At 38.8% G+C, this 17,376-nt stretch overlaps 2 protein-coding genes across 2 annotated transcripts in view; one reads left to right on the top strand and one right to left on the bottom strand.

Moving 5' to 3' along the window:
• Nucleotides 1-3,687: 3,687 nt before the first annotated feature.
• Nucleotides 3,688-10,826, top strand: nosip (nitric oxide synthase interacting protein). Its single transcript, XM_085403122.1, has 10 exons — nucleotides 3,688-3,782; nucleotides 4,013-4,099; nucleotides 4,223-4,328; nucleotides 5,746-5,827; nucleotides 6,567-6,702; nucleotides 6,899-7,050; nucleotides 7,534-7,650; nucleotides 8,020-8,090; nucleotides 9,397-9,505; nucleotides 9,737-10,826. Exons 2-10 carry the CDS (start codon nucleotides 4,030-4,032, stop codon nucleotides 9,806-9,808), a joined length of 915 nt encoding a protein of 304 aa, XP_085259248.1. The 5' UTR covers nucleotides 3,688-3,782; nucleotides 4,013-4,029; the 3' UTR covers nucleotides 9,809-10,826.
• A 3,408-nt stretch (nucleotides 10,827-14,234) lies between these two features.
• Nucleotides 14,235-17,376, bottom strand: part of rcn3 (reticulocalbin 3, EF-hand calcium binding domain) — a 6,700-nt gene continuing 3,558 nt past the window's right edge. The window contains exons 5-8 of the mRNA XM_085403121.1: nucleotides 17,217-17,277; nucleotides 17,038-17,129; nucleotides 16,576-16,683; nucleotides 14,235-14,523 (exon numbers count right to left, since the gene is read on the bottom strand). Of these exons, the coding sequence (XP_085259247.1) occupies nucleotides 14,416-14,523; nucleotides 16,576-16,683; nucleotides 17,038-17,129; nucleotides 17,217-17,277 (369 nt within the window). The 3' untranslated portion in view covers nucleotides 14,235-14,415. The remainder of the gene's footprint in view (nucleotides 14,524-16,575; nucleotides 16,684-17,037; nucleotides 17,130-17,216; nucleotides 17,278-17,376) is intronic.

Here is a 17,376-nt window from a genome sequence, read left to right as displayed (position 1 = left end):
GAATGAGGGTGGGGGAGGTTCAATTTGCCATGTTGCAAGGAGAGCTTAACTTCTGTCTCGCTAGCTTGCCCTGCGCTCTTCCTTCTGACGATGCTGTCTGTGTTGAGCGCTCAGTGGATCTGCGCTCGACAGTGCAGCCTAGGCGGAGTAGTCAAACGCAGATTCACTGAGCGCTCAACACAGACAGCATCGTCAGAAGGAAAGTTGATAAAATAAATTAAAAATTTTGTATTGTTCGATACATATGCGTACCGAACCGAAAGCACTGTATCGAACGGTTCAATATCGATACGAGTATCGTTGCACCCCTACTGTACACACTGCTGTATCCACCGGATTCCAGCCAGAGTGGATTCTGGAGTCTTCCACGCTCCCGTTATTGATCCTCCATCTGGATGGATGAGAACAACCTTCTGAACAATCTAGCAGGAGATGGCCCATATCTATGGGACTGATTTGTGCTAATAACGCCCATTGTATGGACTGATAACAGCCGAAGCGGGTGAATAAAGTCACCCAGTAGCTAGCTGTGCCATTACCCAGCATACATCACTCCCTCCGTAAATGCAATAAACGATACAAAATAATAGCCTATAATTAATTCCTCTGCTGTATCTGCTGTTTCTCAGGTAGTTGTTTACATAATATAATTTATTGTGTTCTGTATACGTCACTACAATGTGATTTGGAAAATGTCTAAATATACCGACAACAGGCACTTCCGCGGCAATCTCTTCAATCGGAGGACCCTTCACGTCAATTCCCGACGCGAGGGGGGTACCCTGCGCGTCCATAAGTGAAGCAGAGGGAGCCTGACCATGCGTCACACGTTTGACGAGTTGGGAGTGAGAACGTGTTGCGAAAACACATATGTAGTTTTTCATTTAAGTTATTATATTATACAGTGTTGGTGATATCCAGGCAACAAAACACAGAAACTATGGGCTAAAAATCAAGTTCTAATTTCATCTGTGTGATGCATCAGTAACCTCAATTTAATAATTAGAGTCTATTAGTCTAATTAAAAGGAGTGTTCTTTAATAGCAATAAAAGTTAGAACAGATAATCCTCACCTGCAGTCACCAGAAAATGGACCTCATGGTTGTATATATAAATGTGTGTGTGTGTGTGTGTGTGTGTGTGTGTGTGTGTGTGTGTGTGTGTGTGTGTGTGTGTGTGTGTGTGTGTGTGTGTGTGTGTGTGTTCTCTTTTAAGTGATTTTATATATGAAGAAGCACCCCTGTGGTCACAGGTTGTCAGAAGATCTGGAGGCCATAGAGTCAAGTGGGGATTCATCCCATCATCAAGTGCTATTGTTTTAATCATAGCTGCATGGGTTTAATTTCAAAAATATGACTAAAGGAGAAATTCATAGGAAAGACTGTGGCTGGGCTTAGTGCAGTGCGATAGCAAATTTTGAAGTGTGATTTTACAGGTTTTAATCTTTTGGTGTTGTGACTTGTATAACCAATAACAACACCAAAAAAATCAAAATGATCTCAATCAGACCTGATTGCTTTTATTTTCATAGTGGTGTCATTTTGTTCACCTTGCATAGCATTTGGCTAAACAGAGTGAAGAGGAGAGTGACGACCTCTAATATAAAGAAACCAGGATGGTCACACTGGAGGAGACCAAGTAAAGAGAAGAAAATGATCAGATTTTTTTCAGACTCATAGTAGTAAATGAAGCCCAGAAGAGAACAGCACAGACAAAACAATATACTACAAAAACATTGCAAAAAAGGAATTCACAAGATAGATATAGAGATATGTTGGACTCTTATCATTTAAGTCCAATGTACAACTAGCTAAAATTCTGTGAGATGGAAGTTTACTAATAGCATGTTAGATGGTAAATGGACTGGTTCACATATAGCACTTTTCTACTCTATTTGAGCACTCAAAGCACTTTACACAACTTTCCTCATTCACATTCACACACATTCATACTCTGGTGGCTGCATCAGAGAGCAACTTTTTTGGCACGCATGCTGGAGCAGACTGGGATCACACCAAACTTCTGATTCATAGGTGACCTGCTCTACACCCGAGCTACAGCTACCCCAAATTTAAAAAAAGTTAAAGTTGAAGCTTGATTACGAATGGAGCTGATGACAAGTGAGCAGCAGTTCATAGAGAGAAAGAACTCTACAGATGCAATATTTGCTTTGAGTGTTGAAGAAGTGTAGAGAAGGTCAGGAGTAGTTGCACTGTGTCCTTGTAGATCTAGAGAAAGCAGATGGTCAGGTACCAAGAGAGAAACTGTGTGCATACAGAAGTCAGGAGTAACTGAGAAATATTTGAAGATGTGAGGCCAGTGTAGGTCACTTTTGAGGACAACAACACAGTGGTAAGGTGTGACGGATGGGTTCAAGGTGAGTGTGATATTACATCAGGTACCTTATTTATTCAGTTTTATTTCAGATAGTTTCCAGAGTGTGTTTTCTTGTTTAGAACTTTTTGCTTACTTGAAAACTGACTTAATAGTTTGTCTGTCCTTTTGGACTTTCAAAGTCTGTATTCCAGACAAAGTTAAAATAAGATTTTTGAGCTTTGCAGATAGGCTCCTTCTTTTCAGTGCTAAAATTATGGATGTGTAGCTTTAGTGTGCAGAAGAAAACTTAAAACTAAAAAAAATGTAAGTGCCCTAACTATGAGAAGGGACATAGATATGGCCCATGTGGGGAGAATACACGTTTTAACTGTGGTGGGCAGCACAGCATTATAATATTAACAACAACTCTACATCATGTAGAGAAAAGTCCATAAATGGATAACATTATTTTTTCACTACATATTTAATCAACTGTACATATTAAATTAAACACAAAAAAGAAAAAAGAAAAAAGAACTGTGTAAAGGTAACAGAGAAGTTGTTTGTTTTTTTTGTTGCATGGATATATATAGATATAAAATATGATGTTGATAAAGGATGGGGGAAATTCAAGAGGACCAGTAGAGAGGATCATCTGATAATGTTACAGTGGAGTGCTTGAAGTTTATAATGGCAAAAACTGAGTAATGGACACTAATTAATGGAAATTTTTAAAAAAAAATCCTTAATGATGGAAGTAACACACGAGTAGGGATGGGCAAAGCGAGGCTTCTCTATGCAGCTGTGCAGGACTTGGATTGAGGTTTTGAAACAGTCTGACACCCTCATCCATAGCGACACCTAGTGGCTTTTAAAAAAAAAAAATTATCTATCGCCACATCTTGGTAACCGTGTTTGGTGAAATAAGGACAAGCTATGCATAGTTCTCAATAAGGCCACTTATTAGACCAGTCTATCAATAGTTATTAAGTGATTAGTGATTAATCATTGTTTTGGGGGAAATCTCCATAAAAACAAGTAAAGAAAAACACCAAGATTGTTCAATATCAGACTCCTTAAACCTGGATGACTGAGAGCTTACACAGATATATGAGAAAGATAGCAGAGGATCAAGAGCCTACTTAAATTGAAGTTAAATTTGTTCTTTTTTTTTTTTAACTTGCTGTAGTACAAAAGAACATTAACAAAATTCTAAGACAGACAAATTTGATTGAGAGCATAGGAGGGGTTTCCTTAGTGTGTCTGTCTGTGTGTGTTATTTTTGTTTCTTGAGAAATTCTATTCCACTCCATTCCACATGGCGGCGCTAGTGTCATTTTTGGGTGGTTTTCTGGTCACTCACCAGTGTTCGAGTAACGCGGAGAAGAAGAACAAAAGAAAATACAACGAGGAAGAAGTGCGTGTGGCTGTAGTCTGCGTTAAGAAAAGATTGTTAAGCGGATCTGGTAATAATAATTTGCTTGTAAAACTTTTTTAGTCCCAACTGGCCTTTTTGTTTCTTTTTATCTGTTGCCCTCTTTTCAATCGTTTGGTTTGGCAGTGTGTTTTCGAAGTTTGAAATAACAGCTAATGTTAGCATAACAGCTAATGTTAGATATCTCTGCTTATATCATCAGCTGTAACAAAATAGTTTCCCAAATATGAGACAAATTATGAATTTTGTCATTTAAATTAGAAAAAACCCGAAGGACAATGACTCGCCATGGAAAGAACTGCACAGCTGGAGCTGTCTACACATACCACGAGAAGAAGAAGGATACAGGTGAGACATCCTCAGTGCTGCGAGTTCTTGTCTTTGTTCTCTCAGATTAGTCCGGTCAGAAAGAGGACATGATTTTCTGTATAATCTCTAGTCATGTCATTATGTAACTCTGATCCTGCTCAGCGGCCTCTGGTTACGGGACGCAAAGTGTTCGACTTGGCAGAGATGCAGTCAAAGACTTTGACTGCTGCTGCCTGTCCCTGCAGCCCTGTCGGGATCCTGTTGTCACGTATGTTTTTTACTCCAACACACAAACACCTGCACACAGGGGATCAGTTCATCACTAACTGAATAATTACAGTAGAATTTTGAATAGAGTGGTATTCCTTTATCCTTTATATATAAAAATGTGGAAGGAATTTTCATTTTATATAAACTCTCAACAGCCTTAATAAATGAATACATTCATGAATTTATTTATAATGAACCTTAGATCATACTACGCAGTTTCTTTAATGAATTCAGTTCTTTTACGTCACGTGGTTCTGTAGTCTTTAGGTGTTTGGTTTTTATAGACCTCTAGCATCTGACAGAGAGGAGCAGAGTGATCAGGTGGTTTCTTGGTGGAGACGAATTCTAAATTATATTTATGGATAGCTACAGGCAAGAGGCTGTGTCAGTGACATAGTACAGGATGTGTATAATGTTCTGAACTGATTTAACGACAACACTCTGCACGGCTTTTTTTATTAGCTACAGAGCAAATTGTGAACTACTTGCAATAGAACAGGAGGAGCTGCTGTGACAGGTCTGTAGGGGGAGCCGTCATTCTTTAATACAACTGTGTTTGCAATCCTGTGGAGCTCCAGAGTTGATATTAACATATTCAACTTTTAAATGATTTCATTCATCATGGAGGGGGGGGTCTCTCCGAGCCAGCCTGGCCTTACGTGGAAAAGTAATTTCCCCTCCTAGTGACACCAGTCCTGATTACTGCCAGACCTTTTAAAACAGGAAGTCAGTTAAAATGAACTTAAATAAATAGAACAAAGTGAATTTGGCTAAAAGTTCTCAAAAAGCAACACAGTAGTGGCAGGTTTAAAACATGTCAACAATGTCAAAAACTAGTAACAAAAGCATTTGAAATGGTGGGTTTGTGCACCAGATCTGCGTAGTATTTTTGTGAATAAGGCTTTACTGCAAGTGACCTATTCTTATAATAGGACAAATGAATCCAAACCATTGTCAGCAGAATGACTCCACAGCACAAAAAAACAACCAGATTCTTTCACTGTAGACATCAGACTGTAAGATTTTTCCTTTGTAATTTAAACGAAATTAGTCCGTCTAATCCAGGGAGCCTTGGTATCAACCAGTTACCACAGTTAGCCAGGTCAAACAGATCTGGCATCATGCTTGTTTGGCAGTCGTGCAGTCTTGCAAGTGATCAGCAAACACACACCAACTCCATCTTATTACAGGTCAGGAGACTTCACCTAGTGGTCAAGTTCTGTGCCACAGCATTCTACAGTTTCTGACAAATAGACCTGAGCTCCCAAGCTTTATATATTTTTAATTAGTTATTAATCATATTTAATTGAACTATGAGTAATTATAATAAGCTCTAATAAACACACACACATTAAAGCATACGATCTAATGTTAGCATATGTGTAACACTGTCATGTTTCTGTTTGTGTGACCAGTCCAGATGGATACCTCTATGAAAAACAGGCCATTCTTGAATATATTCTTCACCAAAAGACACAGATTGCCAAAAAGATGAAAGTAAGTAACTCACTTAACTGTTCTTAACTCCTCACAGGTGCTTGGACAGTCACGTCCACAGCTAAACACCATGGGGTTGTTTTATGAATCAAGGCTTAATCATCGGGGTAACTAACACTGAAGAAGAAAGCCATGCAGACCGAGCTGTGTGCTATTTGTCACTGGAATCTACATGTATTCATTTGGTGATGTAGAAAATGTTTGATATTTTTGATTAGACAGAATTAACAGAGCTTGTTTGATATTTAATACCAAAAATACTGAGTAGAAAGTTGAATTTGACTTTGGCAATAAGGTGATTTCCACATCAGACCAGAAGACAATGAGTAAATTTTAAAGTTTAAAGTTTCAGAGCTCTAATGTTCAGCTGTACATGTTACACAGCATATAGCATAAAAAAAACTCTATTTAAAATATTAACTGTTGATGCATTTTGTGCAGGACAAAAGTTAAATGACTTTTTATACAAGTGCACACAGACCCTGAAAGAGCGCACTTAAAAAAGAAGGTTGATGAGCGCCATTGCGACTGGGTTTTTTTAGGCTTTGCTAAGCCAGCTAATCCAAACAGAGCTTGGATATGTTGAACTTGCTTCATAGTCACTCCTGTAAACAATGAAACAAACAACATAAAATCTACACTGCAGCCAACACATATGAAAGAGCTTTCTCTAAGAAATAATGGCCTCTTGTCTAGAACTGTGAGTGCTTGGCTTTATTTTCTTCCTTGATTTCTTCAGGCGTACGAGAAACAGAAGCAGGCGCAGAGGAGCAGCAACCAACTTGAGTCCAAGTCAGAAGAGCGAGAGAGAGTGGAGAGGTTTAAAACAAAGGAGAACAGCATTGTATCTAAACCTATCAACCCCTTCACATCTGGTGCGTGCATGACTGTCAAAATATACCTTACGATGTTGGCCACAAGAGGGAACCAAAGCTCAGACTCTACCCCACAGACTCTGCGCTATGGCTGCTGCTGTCGTCACTTGTGTTGTTTTAATGCACCCAAACTCTTTTTAAGACATTTTTTATAATGAATACAATTCTGTCAAAACTGCTTTTTTCTTTTTTTCAGGTAAGAACATTGGAAGTGAGAAGGACGGGACACAGAGCAGCCCTGGAGAATTATCCAGTGCTGCCACAGCTGCAAGTTCCAGCCAGAGCCTGCCCAGTTTTTGGATTCCCTCACTGACACCAGAGGCCAAGCCCACTGCTCTCAAGAAACCAGTGAGTGACTGATGATGTTTCTCATGCCGAGGAAGGAGTTGAGCTACACTGGGTTTTTTTGTTGTTGTTTTTTTAAACAGACCGGTGAAAGAGAAACAGGAACACCTCTTTGTTAACTACCCGCCATGAAATTACTTAAAAATGCTGGTGTAATAGACCTTGGAGCACAAGTGGGCCAGATTTGTGTGTGTTTGCCAGGTTTACCTGTTTACTTTATTAGTCAGTGTTTTAGTGTATGAATGTTTACTCTGCGTTCCTCTTTTTGATGTTGACCCTCTTTCAGAGGCCAATGTCAGGTTGACCTGACATCATGATCATGTGGAAACATCTTAGGGTGTCACAGAGTTCCTACAGCTTAGTGACTACGCTTACTCAAATATATTTACTGCTAAATTTGAGTATTTATGGGAAGTAGTTATTAAAAATGTAATGGCATAATTTTGTAATGGCTGCACTTTTCTGTCCATCTCTAACATCTGTCAGAGCAAGACTGTGTTATGTCCAATGTCTGGAAAACCCATTAAGATGAATGAGCTTATCACAGTGCGTTTCACCCCCTTGGACCCAAGTCTGGATCGAGTTGCCCTGCTCACCCGCCAGGTCAGTTTACTCAGCACACAGAAATAGATTGTCAGGCTTAGAGCATCAGAAATTTTATCTCATATATGCAAGCCCTCAGACTTGGTAGCTGTTAGCATGTTTTTCTAAAACATTACATTACACGCTTCTTTGTAGCTGTGAATACAAGTTATTTAAATTGAAGAATAAACAAAGCAGGTGTAGTCAGAATTTGAATTAGAAGATTCACACAGGAAGATGTTAGCTTTCTCTATGGCAGCTCCTTTTAACAGCTGTGTGTGTTATTGGTTAAGTCAAGTTGTTTTGTGTCTTAGATGAAAATTCTGTGAGTAATCAGTCTGGTAACTTCACTTTGTCTTGAGGCTGTATAATTTTGTCATTTCTTTCCAGGACAGGTACATATGTACAGTGACCAAAGACGTCTTGGGCAACAGTGTTCCCTGTGCTGTTCTTCGACCATCGTGAGTGCCACCTGTATTTGTTTATGAACAAATTTAGAAGTCCCTCTGACCATGCGTACCAACAAATGACAGCCTGGCTGTCTTGAGAATTAGAGCACAAGTCTTTAAAATTACTTTTACTAGTACAAATTAATACCAGTAAGCCCAGTCCCACCTGTCCTCAGCAACCTCCGTCCCTCGTCTATAAGGGTTTTTCATAAATCTGCTTGTCTGGGGGATCATTGAACACTTTGGTTTTAACACTCAGCTCTCTCTTGACCATGACAGACCGTGCGTTTGTACTTCTTTCTCCTTAAACCTCGGGTTCCTGTTATTCCATTTTCTACAGTCAGGCTTCTCTCCTACAACATTGTCAACGTGTTTCTTTATATCGAGAAATGTGGGCAGGGCAGTGTGCAAATTGTGTGGAGTTTTCACATGGCTGCTGGTTACGAACGATTCCGAGTTACAACAGAATCAGCTGCTACGCGTCTTTCATAAATCAGACAGAAATTTTGAACACAAATGTATGTTTTGCACAGGATAAAATCATTTCCACCCTAATGTTAGTAAATGGGGTCCAATGTTCTCTGGAGTGTGAGGGGATATGTAACATTAGGGCTGTTCGATATAACCATATATATCGGACGACGATATAAAAACATCTATCGTTTCATTTTACACTATCGTTTGTTTCGTGGTGTCGCAAAATAAACTCTTTTCATCGTTTTGATGGTCACTGTAGTGGCTATATTCATTTCTTAAAGTTCTCTCTTTCTCTTATAATATAACCACGCTAAGGACGGACAAGCACCTGTTTTTATGTGTTGTCGTTAGCAACAACGACGGTAAAACCATTACGTGTCCGCTTGTTTATTTTCCACATAAACCTTTCAGAATAAAGCTCAAGATCCTGTTGAGACTTTTCAAAATAAATTGAATCACGTGAAAGAGTATGCAGAGTATTTACAGATGAGAAGCAAAAAAGAGCCGTCAGGTGCTAAAAAATAAACCTTAGACTCAAACGTTAGAACAGGCTTTTCCCCGCAGCACGCCGTGTAATAAATACTAAGTGTAATAAGCGGCCGTTACAACTTATGTCTAAAAATGTATAGTTTCATGCATCGGTTAAAACACTCGACTCCAGCTACACGACACCCAGCTGGAAACACTTCACGCAAGTCGAGCTGCCCGAGATTCGCAGAGCTTTCAGAAAATGTAAAATGTTTGTGATTTATATCGTTATCGGGATGATAGATGTCTTATATCGGGATATGAGATTTTGGTCATATCGCACAGCCCTATGTGACATGTGTCCTGTGTTCAGGGGCGCTGTGGTGACGCAGGAGTGTGTGGAGAAGTTGATCAGAAAGGACATGACTGATCCTCTGACGGGAGACAAACTTTCTGAAAAAGACATTATTCCACTGCAGAGGGTATGTGAAAAATAATTCTAACAGTTTTTTTTTTTAAAAAGGATTTCAAATGTTTATTTTTGAACACTCATCCCAATGTTATGAATTCTGTTGCTGTCACTCAGAAATCAGAGGTGTCATGCTGCAACCTGGCAGACACAGAAAACGTGGTTCGCTGTTTGAAAGCTGATTTTTGAGGAGCAGAGACTTTTTCTCTCTTTAACTGTACTGTGGTCCTTTGTGTTTTGAAAGGGTGGAACCGGCTTTGCAGGTTCTGGGATTGACCTCACGGCCAAAGAGGCTCGTCCAGTGATGCAAGCGTGAGGCGACCGAAGACTCCACAGTGGTGCTCATTCTGTAACTTTCTAACTTACTTTATAATGTCTTATGACTTTTTGCTTGACAGTATTTCCTCCTGAATGTATTTTTATTTTGCTGGAAAATGCTTCCGCTGACTGTACAACACAGATTTGCTGAAACTGCCATCCAAATGTTTCTTACAGATTAATGTCAACAATTTCCTTTAAATAAATCAGAATCAGCATTTAAGGCTTAAATCCATACTATTATTATTTGGTTTGATTTAGTTTGTGCTCAGGAGGCACCGCAGGTTGTGAACTAATCAGAAGGTTAGTGGTCCACACACTTTAGTGTCTTTGATCTCCAAATTGCTCCTGATGCTTAGCCGAGTGTAAGGATGTGCATAAATATGCTGTATGAAAGTGTGTGTGTTGTAGGAAAAGTGCTTTGAGTAGTCAGAGCAGAAATGTACAAGTACCAGTGTATTTACATTTTTTCAGCTTTTATGGACTACAGGTAAGTTTAGTCTCAATGTTTTTATTGTGTTCATATCATAGATGAAATTTACAATCCAATGCATTGTCTGACAAACTTGAGTGGGTGCTCTAAACATGCATGAAGTCCTGTTCTAAGCAGATCTGTTGTTTAAATTTGAGCTGCTTCACTGTTCATGATGGAGATCTTCACATCGGGCCTCATTCACTTAGATATGCACAGTAATGTTCTTACTTTGAAACATGCTTTCTTGACATTTTTGTCACTGTGTGTATGTTAGTGAATCAGTCAACTGGGCTGTGTCCAAACCTGCAGTCTCCATAGTACCACAGTACCACACCCCCACTTCCCACGCTTTCCTCGGGTGAAGTGGAGAAAGCAGTAAGAGAGTATGCCCTGCTAAGGCTAAAAAGTAGATGAAACTCTGTAGAAACTCAAACAGTAGTTTCTTGTAACACTCACTGTAGCTCAGAAAATGTATACAAAATTTAAAGAATTGAATTATGAATAAAAATGTATTACTAATAAACATGTACCCCAGTTTAAAGATGAGTCAGTTTTGTAAGATAAGTGTGGCCTTAAGTGTTTTAAATTTGTATAGGATGAATCAATTCAGATAAGAAAATATTCACAAGTCATAGATTTTTGTGTAAAACATTTGTATATGGGACCAAACTGAAGTCACAGTTCATCACGGCCATCCACCCTCATCCCTCCATAGTCGGTCATTGTACTGGTCTTGATGAAGTCCATCTTGTCAAGTATCTCAGGTAGACTCAGACGGCCATCCTGATGAGCAAAGTAGAGGGATGCTTGACGCAATTTGAATTGAACTGAATACTTTATATTCTTATGGAGTCTAACAGTAAAATCTTTACTTTAGAACAAATTATGTTTGTAGGCTAAATCATTTTTACAATGTGTACTGACCAAGCGCTTCATTAGATATGATTGTTTGAACATTGTTATAATTATGTTACAGTACAGAGAGATACATTAGCATTTCCAGATATCCGCGGAGGCTCAGTTTGAAACTTCACTGTGCAGCGCTCTGTTCCTGTGTTTTGTTTTTTTCAGTATTAAGGCAAAGGATGCGAATTCATGTTGCAAATCAACACACATTAAAAACTAATGCAAAACAAGCATCACCTCATCTGTTCCCAAATAATACATTTTAGTTTTAGCAAAGCATATCCTGCACGTTATTCCAAAAGGCTTCCTTTCAGTGTTTTTGTTTGGACTTGATTTTTCTTTTCACTGCTGTGTAGAATTGGTCGGGACATTATGAAATCTCAAAGATCTATTTAAAATTCACAAAATTGCTGAAATTGAGAAAAGCAAAATGATACGTTTGAAACTATATGCATGAGAAAAAAACTGTATACAATCTGAGAATATAGCACAACTACTCGATTGTCCAAGTGTATATGTATATTGCTGTCACATGACATACATTCAACAGCCACTTTATTTGGTAATGCCTGTTCAACTGTTTGTTAAAGCAAATAACCAGTTGGCCAATCTCATGTCAGCAACACAAAGCATTTAGGCAGGTGGACATGGCCAAGTCAGCCTAAGAATCACAATGGGGTAGAATATGATTTATGTGATTTTGAATGTGGCGATTGTTGATGCCAGACAGGGTGCTCTCCCAACTCTCAGGTTTATGAAGAATGGTCTAAAAAAGAGGAAATATCCAGCGAACGTCAGTTCTCACCGCTCACCCAACTGCACCTTAAAGCAGATCAACCAGCTAAGAACAGGAAACTGAGGCTACAAATGGACCTGGATAAATGCTGTACTCCAATATACTCCAGTATACTCCAGTCCTCAGATCTCACTTAGAGCAGAACACCTTTGGTATTTGGTAGAAGGGGAAATTTGGATGTACAGCTGACAAATCTGCGCCAGCTGTGTGATGCTGTGAAGTCGATCTGGAGCAAAATCTCAATCTTCATGACGTGCAAATATGACACAAGATTTAGAGTATGTATGCATTCTATTTCTTTCAACTAAATCTTTTGAGAACATGTTTATATTTGCTTTTAACTGACAGGCAATTTCACTGTTACTACTGACAGTGAATCGGTCTTGCTCTTTCATAGATAGTTGGGGGTGGGGGGGTTATTACTGTACATCAATACAGTAGCAAATAGTCTTTAGTAGGGAAGTATGTGTAGAAACAATAAGAAAGAGCAATACTGGTTTTTGTGCCAAAGTATTTAACCCTTGGTGGAGCTAGTTGCCATGCTTCCTCACTTCACTGTATTGTCTTTTGCAAAGAAATACATTAAACACTTTGACACTTTTTTCTAAGCTGCTTATTACTGAATGGCATTTATTGAAATAAGCCAGTGCACTTTAATGTTCATGACATAGTCATCTGCCGTGTTGAAGACTACTTAGCTTAAACTGTACACTACAGAAAACAGTTTGATACCATAATACTGTAAAATTATAAGTCATAATTTCAGCATGTCCCTCTCCAGAGGCATGCATCTGTTTGTAATGGATGTGAACGATGGAAATAATCTTTTATTAAAATTTACTAATGCAAATGATGGTCTGCTACCCAGATAATTCAGATCTTCTCATTCTGATTATTGTAGGCTCTACCTTACAATATAAAGCACCTTGAGGCGACTTTTGCTGTAAATAAGATTGAACTGAATCTCTGTCTGAAATGGTGGGTGATAGACAAAAATGATAACACTAATGATAAACACACATTTTGTTACTGGTTTGTCCCCTACACTTAATGCACACTGTCTGTCCTCTATAAATTACCTTTTTTTTTTCCCCGCAGTGACTTTGGAGAGGATACGTATTTGATCATCAGTCTGCCTAAATGCGTGTCCCCTCCCCAAGGTTTAAGCTAAGTAGTCTGAGTAGTCATCCTGTTGGGCAGGCGACATGGACACCCAAGCTTGTGAATGCGATAACTCAAGAACAAGGAAACACAAGCGTTTCAAATTGATACCAGAGGTGCATCTAATACAAACACTGGACGGGTTGAATCCCAGTGATCTTGATCTCAAAGTATCTTCTGAATGCAATAACTCAAGAACAAGCTGCTGTATTATTTCGAAATTGATGTCATATATCTGCCAAAAGCCGCTAATATTTTATTTATTCATGTGCATTTGTTTTTATTTAGTTATCGTCTTGTTTCATCAGGAAAAAAAGGTCTTCGAAGGTCCATGATAAAATGCCCAATGAAATTAACATTGCACCAGAGCGATTGAGAACTGTAAGAGAAAAAGAATGTTGTACTCAAATGTACATTGATTATTGTGTAATTATGTCTTCCAGCAAACTGATGCTTTCCTAGAAATTCATAATTAATCCATTAAAAATAAATTAGAGCGATTTGTGGAAGCCACCATGTTTTAGTTCTCATCCATTCCTAAGTTTTGACCTTGTAGTGTGTACAAACGTGCTGACTGGCTGCGATTGAGAAAAAGGAAAGTGGCCGGCCACAGCCATTATGGTGTACAGTCTAAATGTTATTTTTGGCTAATTGGCTAAAACATATTTGTCCTGCAGCAGCCACCGTAGCTAGGATTATACACAAATAATTCAGTTGACTACAATCTGCAACTTACTGTCATCTAGCAGTAATATGTTTTTTGTATACTTTATAAATCCCCTGTAGGGAAATTACTCTCTGCATTTAACCCATTCACTCAGTGAAGCAGTAGGCAGCCACCAATCCAGCCCCCGGGGAGCAGTGTGTAGGGACGGTACCTTGCTCAGGGGTACTTCAGGGTAGCCATTCGGTGGATTTGAACCCCCAAACATGGGGCGAACACTCTACCTTTACACACTGCAACTCTAAACTTAATCACGAAAAAGGCAGAAACCAGCAACATATCTTACACAATTCGAGAACAACTCTGACAATTATATTTGTAATAATTTAAATCATAATGTGACTAAAGAATAATAAGTACAATTGTAGAAAAAGAAGACTTTAATCTCTCCCACACCCTCCCATCCACACACTCAGACAAACATTTGATAGCAAATTTTGACATGCTGCTTGTTATAAGAACATTATTGATTACACAACTAAAACAGCATAATCCAGACCCAAGTCCCACGCCTACTCTGATATCCCCATAGCTACATTTTCATCAAAGTTCATCGTGCTTCTTCGTTAAGTCTTCACCATAATTGGTAGCCTGACTGCCCACAAACATGTTCCAGTTGGCTAGAATCTCCTTCTTGGTTATTCTCTCATCCTGTTGTTTGGTCACCAGATTCCATCCATTGGTTTCATTGATTTAGTAGTTTGAGTGAGAGAAGGAAAAGAAGGAGTAATGAAGAAAGCAAGAGACAGAAAGAAGCTTGTTAATAATTAATCCAAAATTAACACAATTATTTCAAAGACAAGTGATTTTAAGTTAGCGCTGTGTTGACCAAACTCTCCAAAATGCTGGAACTCCTATACTTATTACAGTACTGTACAAAGGTCTTGAGCCACCGCTCATTCTTTATATTTTGCTGGAAAAAGTAAAGGGAAACAGGTGCAGCAATTTATTTAAAAATTCAAAATACATGGAAATGATCAAAAAGAATTAAACCAACTTCAAAGTGCTTGAATTGCACAAACGTTCACCAGTAATGATTGTAATATGTACTGTTAGAAAGAGGGGGTTTGAGGGTATCACATGGTTGTCAGTAGGTAGCATAGGAGTAACAATGACTCCAGACATGCCTGCAAAAGTATGACACGAGTAAGACTATCATATGGTCTTCCCAAGGGGACACTAATGGGGACGCACTGAGTACTTGTGAACATTGTAACTTTTGCATTGTATTATTGTAGGGTCTTTACTGTTTAAAATAAATTCCAACTCTTGTTGTCATTTGGTGCCTTATAAATAAAACTGATTTGTATCTAAAACATCATGTGTAACTATGAATTTTAAAATTTAGTTCAAGCTTCTAAATCCATTACTTTGGTCTATAGCTTTTCGATACACCCTGTACAAGGGTTAGGGGTTAGGGGAGCATACAAAATCACTCTGTACAGCATATACAGGTAAAAACAGACTGTACAGTTCTAGTCTGCAAGTCATTTATTCTTCAAAAGAAACTTAACACTCTCAAGCAAGTTTTCTTGTCATTTCTTTAAGCAGCGATTCTCCAGGCTTCCTGAAGGAGATTCCAAACTTCTTCTTTTGATGTTGTGTTCTCTATCAAGACAATCCTACACTGCTTCTTTAATGTTAATGTCTGGGCTCTGGGGAGGCCAGTCCACTGCTACTGATAGGCCTCCATTGTGTGTTTTTTTTCTATTCAGGTATGCAGTGTGTTTGTGATCGCTGTCATGCTGGAAAATGAAGCTGTTGCCATCACACTTTCCAAAATGCATGGCAGATCAAAACTTGACTGTTCATCATTTCACCAAGTTTGACAAGATTGTTAACACCACTGGCTCATATTCATTCTGAAACCATAACAGACTATCAGCTGTGTTTTACAGATGGCTATTCACTGTTTTACCTCTCTCTTGATCTCCTCCACACATACTGACAACACCTTGAATCAATCATTTCAAATTTGGGTTCATCATTCAGACCTGTTGTTGGCTCTCTTCCGCAGTATGTCTTTTATCCTGTCTTCTTTCTCTCTCCCCAACCGGTCGCAGCAGATGGCCCCGCCCCTCACTGAGCCTGGTTCTGCCGGAGGTTTCTATCTGTTAAAAGGGAGTTTTTCCTTCCCACTGTCGCCAAAGTGCTTGCTCATAGGGGGTTGGTTGTTGATTATATAGTGACTTGAGGCGACTGTTGTTGTGATTTGGCTCTGTATAAATAAATTGAATTGCCACTAGCTTTTAATTATACTACTTTGGTTTCCCCTGTTTCTCTTCCTTAAGGACAGCTTTTGACAATCACCTTTCCACTTTTTCAATCATTTTAAACCCAGTCTTTGTACCTGATCATTTTCAAAGACAAACTTTGAAAGACCTTCAGGAAGCCTGAAGAAGTATTGTTCAACACCACCTTTAACATGTACATGAAAGTCTTGGAAACAAAATACACGGATATAAGAAGGGGCTCAAGAATTTTGCACAATGCTATTGTTTACATGGAAATATGTTTGGCAGCTGCCACTATTTTTCATGACGGACCAAATAAAGTGCTGTATTTTCGTCGGCTACACCTACATTGTTGGAAAAATGAACTGGTAAATAAACGTAATTGCTCTGGTTTTTAATGTCAAAATAAAGCCAGAAAAAAAGCTACCAGAATTAAAAGAATTTAGAATTTAAACAACGATTAGTCTACCTTGTCAGTGTCTGTCTCGTGGATCAAATGTTTGGCTTCATTGTCAGCATGGTCAACCTCTCCAGGCAAAACCCACTGTCCTACTTCGTCAGCATCCAGGTACCCATCCTAAACACAGAGAGAACATTTAAAAGTAACCGTAACAGTCTAAAACCTCCTAAGTGGCACTGAGAATCTGCTACCAGGAGTAGCAGCTTCTTAAAGTTGGACCAACCCAAAAACCTTGGAAAATGCTAGTGGTTATAGCAATGTAGCCATTGCCTGTTCCATTTTATCTATATAGTACCAATTCACATCAACAATTATCTCAATGTAAGCAATGTGACCATTTTTTTTGAGGCTGAAACGAATCCTTTTACTTTTATGGGTTTATGTCAAATTGGTACCATAACTGTGTTTATAGGTATTATTTTTCTTAATGAAAAAAATCTGTTTCATTTTGAAGAACTAAGGATCTTTTACCTTATTGGTATCCCTGATCTCCGAGAAATGTTTCTTCTCTGTCTGGACCCAGTCAGGCTCACTTTCCCCATCCTCGGCTGTGTACATATCACCTGTGAAACAAGAATAATACACACATTTAGGACTGACAGCCTCCAGTGCAGAGAGTAGCTGCTCAAATGGTCAAGTAAGTAACCTACCGATGTATTCTTCCAAGTTGATCTTCCCGTCCCCATTCTTATCAATGTCCTCCACAGTTTCCTGCATAAGAATATCATTCAGTTTTCACAATTAAAAATCCAGTGATAGACACAATTTGCCCCATTTACATTTACATCCCGGTAATCAGTAGTAGGCTTT

Source organism: Rhamphochromis longiceps, linkage group LG4 (assembly GCF_057381845.1).
Source record: "Rhamphochromis longiceps isolate RC_006_pf linkage group LG4, R_longiceps_female_GT1.1, whole genome shotgun sequence".
In the NCBI taxonomy this organism is placed as follows: Eukaryota; Metazoa; Chordata; class Actinopteri; order Cichliformes; family Cichlidae; genus Rhamphochromis; species Rhamphochromis longiceps.
Note: the sequence above shows the minus strand (reverse complement) of the source record. Positions and strands in the feature narration are given on the sequence as shown.

Excerpts from the sequence above, each read along its gene's own strand:
- nosip (XM_085403122.1), top strand. The coding sequence starts at position 4,030 with ATGACTCGCCATGGAAAGAACTGCACAGCTGGAGCTGTCTACACATAC. Across the intron at positions 4,100-4,222 it reads CGAGAAGAAGAAGGATACAG|CGGCCTCTGGTTACGGGACG; the intron begins GTGAGACATCCT and ends GATCCTGCTCAG. Across the intron at positions 7,651-8,019 it reads TTGCCCTGCTCACCCGCCAG|GACAGGTACATATGTACAGT; the intron begins GTCAGTTTACTC and ends ATTTCTTTCCAG.